The sequence below is a fragment of the Coptis chinensis genome, chromosome 3 (assembly GCF_015680905.1).
Source record: "Coptis chinensis isolate HL-2020 chromosome 3, ASM1568090v1, whole genome shotgun sequence".
Lineage (NCBI taxonomy): Eukaryota > Viridiplantae > Streptophyta > Magnoliopsida > Ranunculales > Ranunculaceae > Coptis > Coptis chinensis.
Genome location: NC_141458.1, coordinates 122,710,711 through 122,720,000, shown reverse-complemented (window position 1 = coordinate 122,720,000; position 9,290 = coordinate 122,710,711). Strand labels below are relative to the sequence as shown.

At 35.7% G+C, this 9,290-nt stretch overlaps 2 protein-coding genes across 13 annotated transcripts in view; one reads left to right on the top strand and one right to left on the bottom strand.

The window, feature by feature from the left end:
- Positions 1–1,292, bottom strand: part of LOC147514009 (histone-lysine N-methyltransferase ATX4-like) — an 8,990-nt gene extending 7,698 nt beyond the window's left edge. For all 4 annotated transcript variants that reach the window (XM_086597408.1, XM_086597410.1, XM_086597409.1 and 1 more), the window contains exon 1: positions 1–1,292. This exon is cut by the window's left edge and continues 18 nt beyond it. In XM_086597408.1, the coding sequence (XP_086453534.1) occupies positions 1–984 (984 nt within the window). In that variant the 5' untranslated portion in view covers positions 985–1,292.
- A 3,467-nt stretch (positions 1,293–4,759) lies between these two features.
- Positions 4,760–8,806, top strand: LOC147514008 (uncharacterized). Of its 9 annotated transcripts, none has more exons than XM_086597395.1 (9): positions 4,760–4,884; positions 5,396–5,455; positions 5,553–5,744; positions 5,857–5,968; positions 6,053–6,135; positions 6,567–6,630; positions 6,731–6,845; positions 7,668–7,822; positions 8,605–8,806. In XM_086597395.1, the coding sequence occupies exons 3-9, from the start codon at positions 5,623–5,625 to the stop codon at positions 8,683–8,685; spliced, it is 732 nt and encodes a 243-aa protein (XP_086453521.1). In that variant the 5' UTR covers positions 4,760–4,884; positions 5,396–5,455; positions 5,553–5,622; the 3' UTR covers positions 8,686–8,806. The 9 variants fall into 9 exon arrangements, with proteins under 9 accessions (XP_086453521.1, XP_086453519.1, XP_086453523.1 ...); XM_086597393.1 differs by having other exon boundaries at positions 7,656–7,822; XM_086597397.1 differs by having other exon boundaries at positions 5,396–5,465; positions 8,623–8,806.
- The last annotated feature ends 484 nt before the right edge of the window (positions 8,807–9,290 follow it).

The following is a 9,290-nucleotide window of genomic DNA, read 5'->3' as shown; positions in this document are numbered from 1 at the left end:
AGTGTACCCAAAGAACATGACACAAACTACTCCAGGAACCCAGGAATTCAACAACATATGAGGAGCTTGCAGCACAGGATTAACCACCATAGCTGGCCATGCATGATGATAGCTACATCTTTGTGTTGTTTTCGCCCAAACTACATCTCCAAACACTTCTTTCTCCTCATCAGAATCCTCAGTTTCAATCACAGGCTTATCAAGTGATCTAAGTAAGCTCGTACACTTTTTAATATCTCGACGCCTATTAACCCCTACATAATCCTCATCCTCATTACAATCCTCATCCTCACCATCATCTTCTTCCTCTTCTTCTTTCTCTCTCAACAATGTAAGTAACTTTGCACCTTGGTAACTAAACTTATCCACTTTATTCCCTTTCCTATTACCTCCATTACCACTTTTCCTACTTTTCGACCCCCCACCGTATTTCTTCTTTTTCGAGCTTTTCGGTAAAACATACTCAGTCTCATCATACAAATCTTCTTCTTCTTCTTCTTCCTCTTCCTCTTCTTCCTCTTCACATTCTAATAAACTATTATTATTACTACCACCTCCTCTACTAGTTTTATCTTTCTTCAATGGCTCAATAACAGAATCATTAAAACGTGAAGGAAGTACCTGAATTCTCCCTCTTGAAGTTTTCACAAGTGGTGGACGAACAACAACAACTTCTTCCTTGACTTTGACTTCTTCTTCTTCTTCTTCTTCCTCTTCTTCTTCTTCTTCTTCTTCTTTTTCATAATTATAGGACGAGTATTCAGTACACCAAGAAGCAGCAAGTCTAAAGAAATTGTTTTTACAATCATCATTACCAAATATTCTTCGAAAACCATAACCATTAAATGGAATTGTTCTTAAATCAAGTGAAAAACTCCCATTATTCAATTTCCTTCTCTTCTTTCTCTCACTCAATTCTCCGTTTTTATTACCACATCTTTTCAATATCGGCATTCTCGATTTCAACTCTCTTTTCACAATCATCTTTTATATATAACAACAAAGAACCAAACTTTATGAGAATTTCAGGAGATGGCGGGAAATTGGGTAGAATTTATGGGTTTTTGGGTGTGTGGAAATAAGGGGATCTCTTCTTTCTTGTCTCTCTCCTCTGGTTGAAACTTGAAAGTGTTTTTTTTTTATAAAAAGTATGTTTTTATTTGTTTCTAATTATTATTATTATTATGTATTTTTTGTTTTTTAATTATAGGACATTATATTGGTTTTGCTTTATTAACAAGTTATTTTTTTGTGGTTTTTGTAATCCGAATTTCCATTGGACTGTAATTTGCTGAGTTAAGGAATGAGGCAATGTACGTGTAATTTGTAATCTGTTTTTGTTGTTGTTGTTGTTGGTGAAGCTGAGAATTGGACCTTGCCAACATGGTGTAGTCATGGGTAATGGCACATTTTTTCTTTTAATGAACGTTGAGTTGTGGGTATTGCTGTCCATTATTGACTCAACTTTCGTTCTTCTCCCCAGTGACACTGGGTAATTCATGCATATTATCTGTTGTTGTTTTTTTGAGCAAATTCTGTATCTTGCTGGTCTGTAATGCATGTCTCTCGATTTGATAGTGTTGTTAAATTTTGGCTCATGTGTTCTTCGTTGTAGTAAAGATTTCTGTTCACTTTGTTGAAGGAGATACTGGTTCAAATGTTCGAGCTTGTACTAAGGAGATGGCCCCCCTGGTTCTATGGGCTTTTGCAGTAATTTTATTTTCACTACACACATAGTACTTCGTGCCATTAAGTACTTCGTACTTCGTTCATTCATTTCCATGTCGTCTTCCTGATCAACCCACAATGGAGTCCATTTCGCCTCCATAGTAGTCAGAAGGAATTTGATTTGGAGTGACTGAAATCAGTTTCTTCCATGTTGGTTCCATCTGGTGCAATTGCTACAGGAATTACTGATTTGTTTAGGTTCATGTGATGTTGATTAATAGAGGAGCATGTTAAGAAAGCCCGTTAAGAATTGACCTTGTATTGTGTTTATGGTTTTGGGTTGTATCTTCTTTTTTTCGAACATGGTGTAGTCGTGCTTAGTTCAGTACTGATTCAAAATTTGTTCTTAAGGACTTTCGTTCTTTCTCTGTATGTAACCCCTGTTGAATTTTGACTGATTCTGGTAGACAATGTCCAGAAAATGATGGACGCTTGTTGGTAAGGTTCATCAAAATACCAAGCGTGTAATATCTGTTGGTTCTTTTTGAGCAAATTATCAAATCTTGTTGAGTGAAGTTGTATTTATCGTGTATATATGCATCTTCTTGCTGGTCTGTAGTAGATTGATTAGTGATTGAGTTCGATTTGGTTATGGTGCCGTTTCTTCTCCATTTTTCATGCATGTCTCTCGATTTGCTTGTGTTGTTCAATTTTTGTCGTCCAATCTGTGCTGCAAGTTCAGTCAGATAAAGCGTACTCTTTTTGGGACGGTGAGGAAACACTTTGCTTTGCTGCTGGTTAAAGTATTTCCGAGTCTGTAAACGAGGTTAATTTTGCAATTTTGACTCTGGTTTTGTCAACTTTGGAATTAATTAATAGTTTCTAGCACAAAGTTTTGTACCAATAACAAATGGTCTGTTATTTTGTATTTGTGGTGAAATCTATGGATCCAGTTCCGTCTGGTACTGTGTTTGAGATGATTGATGTCGTGATGAACATTTGTAGTGCTTTGGTTAAGCAATTAGAGCGAGTATTTTATTAGGGTAATTTGGATTTAAAATCTGCTCTGTGGTGTCATATTCTTTATATTTTGGATATCCAAAAATCCATCTTGCTATTTAACTTTAACTGTAGCGTCTGTTTAAGTATGTTTAATATCCCCCCTTCTTCTACGGGTTAGGGACGAAGGGAGGAAGCAATAGTTGTAAGTAAAAGGAGTCCCATAAGTTGATTTTTAAACCATAGATATTCAACTGTTTTTTCTCTTCAGTTTAGTACCAAAGCCAAATGAATGTTGTGTTGTCATTTTGAGTTTTGAGTTTTGAGGTCAACTATTGTCTCCATACTCTCCATCCACGATTAAATTATTTGATTTACTTCGCTCTTTTATTCAACTGGATTAAATTGGATTCCATAACCAAGGGAAGGTAACAAGTGGGCATAGAAGATTGTTCAAAGTCCAGACTTCAGAAGGACTGAAATCAAGTGTATTCCTGATGATAAATAGAACCGTGGGTCATATAATCTGTACGTTTGGTGCAAATTAATGGGTCTTATGGGATCACCATTCTAGAATGAGGTTTGGCGATCACATTGATTTGTTCAATTCTACGCATCTTGGTGGCTTGGTGCTAAGGTAATTTTACTTCTGGTTTGTTCTTCAACCATTGGAGGTGCAGGTTAAAGGAGAGTCACTTGGTTCTATGTGCCTTATTCGGCTTTGATTTGCGAAGGTTTCCAGATGCTTGTTGATGTCAAAAACATGAGTGAAAACAATCCCCTAAGCAAAACAAGAACAGTTCAGCCTCAACCCTGAGACCCTGTAGCTCTCAATTAGTTACGTGGGATGATAAGGAATGGGTTGAGTTTTAGAACGGATGACAATTTAGGGGTGGAATTTGGGTTGGGTTAGTCCAAGTCTGATGGACTAAAACCCAATTTTTATTGGTCCTGGGCCAACATGTTAGATCCATGGTTCGGGTTTGGTTTTGTAAAATCAAAACCCGATTTAGTTTTGGGTTGGGCTCAGGTTAGAATATCAAAAAACTGAAAAACCCAATCCATGTAATATTTCTATTTTTGTAAAAAATAAGGTTTAAAATCTCTATTTTAGAGAGAATAATATAATCAACAAAGTTATTTTTCCTTTCAAACAATCAAATTTCTTTGATTTCATTAGAAGATTTTAATTTTGGTGTTTTTTATCTCCTAATTTAAAAAAAAAAACCCAATAAATTTGACTAATTGAACCGAAAACATAATAGGACTTGGTCCAACTCGAATTTAGGGATTTCAAGTCGGATTAAACTTCGGGTTATATCGACCCGACCTAACCGCCTAAGTTACCCTAGATAACATGGTCAAATTTTTGTATCTAGAATCATAGGGCTACAAAAGGCCGGGTTGGATTCCACTTTATCGGATCGGGCCCAATGATTCGGATAAATTTTTGGGATTTTTTGAATTTTTTAGTGTTATCCGATGGGTTTGGTAGAGTCGGATTCGGGATATAATGGATCGGATCGGTCCGGGATATATAGGCAAATCCAAAACCGATCCGGATTTTAAATTTCGGATATAATCGGATATTTGAGTTAGAGAATTCGGATATTGTGAAAACTTTTATTTGATTAGGATCCGATTTGGATATAAGCCATATTTCAACCCGATGAACCGAAGTTTTTAATAATTTGATTGGATTAAATAATTTGAACACAAAAAAATTTAAAAAAAGGCATAATGAATTAGGACAAATTGGTCTAGAAACCATCTTTTTATTATTTGAAAAAATATCGTAATATTATATATTTCAACATATCTTATTTTGGACCTTTAAATAACATGGTCAAAGTAAATATCTGGTGGAGAACTCTAGAATCATAAGACTAAAAAAAGGCCCGGCCCATTAGAAAATTGTCCACTTTATTGGATCGGGCTTGGCCAATGAATTTGGGTAAAGTCCCCGAGTCCAAGCCCGGCCCATTTACAGCCTCCAATCAGGATATACCCATTGCCAGCCCTACTTTTGAGGGTAGTTTCGCCTTTTTCGAAAAACAGAAACAACTACACGTTAAACTTAAACTTAGTACAGTCCTACAAACTGAGTACTTTGTGTTTTGTTACAATTACACTTACGTTTGGTCAATACAAGTTGACAAGAAGAAAAAAAACTAGTCCATTATTATTAACTTCATCATCAAAAGCTTTCGCACTAAGGTAACAAGAAATATCTCTCCTCAGCTTATCTGTCTCTGAATTATGTTGGCCTACTAAAATCTTTGATCAATTTATATTTAGTTGCTTTGTTTTTTTTTCTGTCTAAATTCTAGCTGATCACTTCTTTATCTAGTTTCGTATCATAGAGTATTTTTTTTATTTTAATATGTATGGAAATTGCAATTTGTAAGTTGTATATGGAAAGCTATGAAAGAATAAAACGAGCTTTAATAGCTTGCAGCATTTAAACACGGGTAGTTAAGGGGCTTCAGGTCTTGATATGGAATTGGTTTATTGACGTGCAATGATTCTAGTTCTTAAACACAAGACCGATGCGTAGTGAGAATAGTTGCATGCTCTTTTTACAATTCATGAGTATATCTAAAAAATCAAGAACATGTTCCAGGGAAAATTCTATACGCAACCGCAGGAGTTCTATATCTACACGTGAAAACTTAACATATTCTCATATAATTTTTTAACATTGTGTTAGTATTTCTATCTACTCTAGGATCCATACCATTAAGATCAACAGCACAGGAGTACTATTCTCAAGGCACAAAGGTTTATGGTACGTTGAGGTAAGTGCATTATTTGGTAGAACATATTTGAAAAACATACGGACCGTTGATCAGCCAATGTGTTAACTAGTTTTTAATTTGAGCCAGGTGTCATTCCTTTAATTGGAAGTGGAAGTTAGCTTTATGCCATTCTTCATTCGGAAGTTAACATTATCTCATGGGTGATGGTCCTAGGAGACTAGAGGTTTTTCCTGACCACTTTGAGGCTTCAATGCCAACTAGTAACTCTCAGCAGAGGGAAAATTCCCCTGTTTCACAAAGGACTGATTCCTCTTTCAGGTAGAACCTATGGTAACAAAATGAAAGAAACAACCCTTGAGTTATTTAGTTCTTGTTGTTTTGTCAACATTGAGAATTGGGTTCTTAGCTTCAATGAAATTTTGTAGCACAGGTCTCATAGTAGTGTATGGGCTCGAAGAAAATTGATGGGCGCCGCATCAATGTTAAACTTATTTAGTAAACGAGGGCTTCCATGGGGATCTGGTAATGGTGATCAAGAAAAGGTTGGTCAAGTACTCATTATTAGCATGTGCATCATTTGGTTGTTTCCTTACTTTTACTAATATAGTAATGACTTGTTTCTGTAGGTTGTACTAACTGCCGCAGAGATTGAATCTCTTCGAACTGAAATTGCTGATTTAGAAGAAAGAGAAGCTCATCAAAAAGCTCGGTAAGGAATCATGGTGTATGCTGTAAGAGGTTACTGCAGGGACTTTTGAGGGATCTCTAGTGCACAAGGAAATTCCTTTGATAAAACTTAGAAAGTCAAGCTGCGAACTTACATCCTTAAGCCTTCCTTAAGTTGCTAAAATCGTTTGAAGAAAACAATCTGCATGCATAAAATCATCTAACGGTGTGATTTTCCTCAATATTAATACCCTAAATCAAGATTAAAGTTTGTAGGGGAGAATAGTGAAGGTAAAACATATTTAGCTTTGGTAGTTCAGTTATGTTGCAGTGTCTTCATTTGCTTTGAAGTCATACATAATTATAAGTACAGTTGTAGTTGAATGATGGTTAACATATTTGTGTGTGTTTAGTATCTGTGCCAAGTTATATCATATACTTTAGCTGATGTTAAGATTCTTGTACCCTATTCAGGTTGGAGCATCTTGATGAAATTTTGAGGTCTGCTCGTCTGTCTGGCTATTTACACATTCGAACTGTAATGACTTTTTCATTTTGTCACTTTGTTTTTTCTTCTATGTTGTACTTACTCATTCTGAATTTTGCGAGTGTCGTTCTTCAACATTTTTGTTTTCCAGAGATGGACAGCATTACCAGGAGAACCTCCTATTGACGATACTGATGTCGACGATTGGCTTCCACGCTTTGTTGTCCTTCACGGATCATGTATCTACTTCTATTTACTGTCTACAGGTAGTTGTTTTCTTCACCTACCTTCTGATTTACTTGTGCTATAGGTATCTCTTACTTTGAAAGGCTTCATGTCCAGGTTCAACTGTCAAGCAAGTACTCAATGCAATTCTTTTATCAGAATACCTTTATGTTATGGATAATAGCTGCTTGCTCTTTGAAAGACCATGTTGTTGATTCAGTCTCTTCTTGCCATTGTATGCTCGATAGAAAGTATTTTACTTTCAGGGAATGTAATCCTGTTTTTATATTTATATTATATTCTTTTATGTTGATTTTCATCTAAAGTTACATGGTCCACTATTGGCAACAATGTTGCTGAAATTTTTGAGTGGATAATCCCAGCCAATATCCTTTTCCTACTTTTCATGGTGAAGTAAGTATGCCCAGTTTTCTGGAGAAACTTGATCTCTTAATGGCTCATGGAGACACTATATTTAGGGCCAGAACCCAATTTTGGTTGCTACTTGCGAGAGTCCCATCTGGCATATGACCCTTGAAGCCTTAGTTATTGAGTACTCTCTTACTAAGACTGGTGTACGTCATCTTTGCATTTTGAAACTCATTTTTTGACCAGTATTATTATTCTTTCACTGTCAAAAATGTGCATTAATTTTGGTTTTACTTGATGTTATCAAATATTAGATGCTTTCGATTACAAACCTTCTGTGTGCGATACGACTGTTTTTTTTTCCCGACCATGTCATTTGATGCTTTACCTGATTGTCATTATATTGGTATAACTCTGGTATTTAGCTCCTTGAAAAGTTGTTGATCCTAACTTGTCTAGTTTGCTGACTGAAATTAGAGAAGTATTTTATGCAGATTTGAGTCCTCAAGATTCCACGCTACTTTCTGATGTGGTTGAAGTAGGCCCATTGCCGAGCTTCACTCAAGAAGATGGACAGACACGATATATATTTCAAGTCTTAACTTGTCAAGGACTACGATTTGAATGTTGGAGTCTTTCTAAGATTCAGGTACATACAATGATCTTTACTTTGTTTCATGTGTGAAGGGTAACATATAAATGTATACCAGACAAATAAATTTAGAGTTAGATAATTAAGAAACAACATGTTACCTACTTTTTTAAATCAGGTGTCAAAAGGTCAAGTTGTGTAAGTAACATGTCTGGTATACATATTTGGTAAAGTGTTTCCAACATGTAGGAACATGTTACTTTTATAATATTACAAGAGATAAAAATGTTAAGATGGAAAACTGGTAAATCTAGGAACGGGTGGTAAAACTTAAAACAGGTGCTTTCAATACTGTAATAGTTCCAATAGGTTATAGTCTAATGGAAAAGCCAATTACATGGTTTGGCCATGTTCACCGTAGACTTCAACTTTACAAGTGGAGGGAAGAGAAGAAGAAGACCCAATATTAATTGAGTCGAGGTTTGATTGTCTGGCCATGGACATGAATGTATGATGTCACAGTATTTACTATTTACTGATCCCAGACATTATGGGGAATACACCTCTTGTTGTGCAGATGTTGTTCATGTATGCCTATTGCCCTATACACATAGATTAAAGAGATCTACTCCAGCGTCTAGAAATTGCATCTTTATCTGATCTATTAAGTGAAGGGTGGCTTGGCTTTTGAATGACATAGATTAGTAACCATCTGTTTCATAATAACTTAATTGCATCGACTATTCTGGGTGTACGCATACACATTCTACATAGTTGTGATTTTTTATCCTGCCCAACTATTCTCTTTTGATGTTTTGTGGCTTCTTGAAATTATTCAGGTGGATTCGTGGTTGCAGGCACTGATGGTGGACTGTAAACTGGGATCTGATACGACAGCATGTAAGGCAATCGAGTCATAGCAACTGTACTATGTAAATAGAATAACGGTATTGATAGAATGTCTAGTTGAGTGTGACGTATATATATATATTCATTTAATGGTGCCATTGTTTAAAGAAGTGAGAAAGCTGTTCCTGTTAACTTTCCAAACGCAGAACATTTATTTTTGTTGTAGTTATGGTCTAGGTCAAACTCTGAGTTTCACTTTCACTTCCAAAAAGGAAATGTAAGGTTTATCAAAAAAAAAGAAAAAGGAATATAAGGGAAACAATGGACTATAGTCAGTTGAGGATCAAATGTTTATAACCACATATAAACCATCATACTTTTAGAGTTTTAGTGGATGCAATCTAGAAGCTTTCGGCCACAGACCAAAGAATCGATTTCATGATATCCAAAACTACACTGTAAGAGCATATTTAGGAGAGCAACCAAAAAACACCAAAATTTTGAACCAAACCAAACACCAAACCAAAAAACATCAACCATCTTTAAGAGCAACATCAAATTTTTGATATCAAATGATGCAGCCAATGCGGTTTTTCCAACACCGCGCCAGTGAAGTCCATTTTAAAAGCCTAAGCCTACGTGGTTTTTGAAAAACCACACGATCAACTTTTTTTTT

Coding starts and splice junctions, on each gene's coding strand:
- LOC147514008 (XM_086597393.1), top strand. CDS start 5,623: ATGGGTGATGGTCCTAGGAGACTAGAGGTTTTTCCTGACCACTTTGAG. Junction 5,969..6,052: donor GTAATGGTGATCAAGAAAAG/GTTGGTCAAGTA, acceptor TTGTTTCTGTAG/GTTGTACTAACTGCCGCAGA. Junction 6,846..7,655: donor CTTCTATTTACTGTCTACAG/GTAGTTGTTTTC, acceptor AAATTAGAGAAG/TATTTTATGCAGATTTGAGT.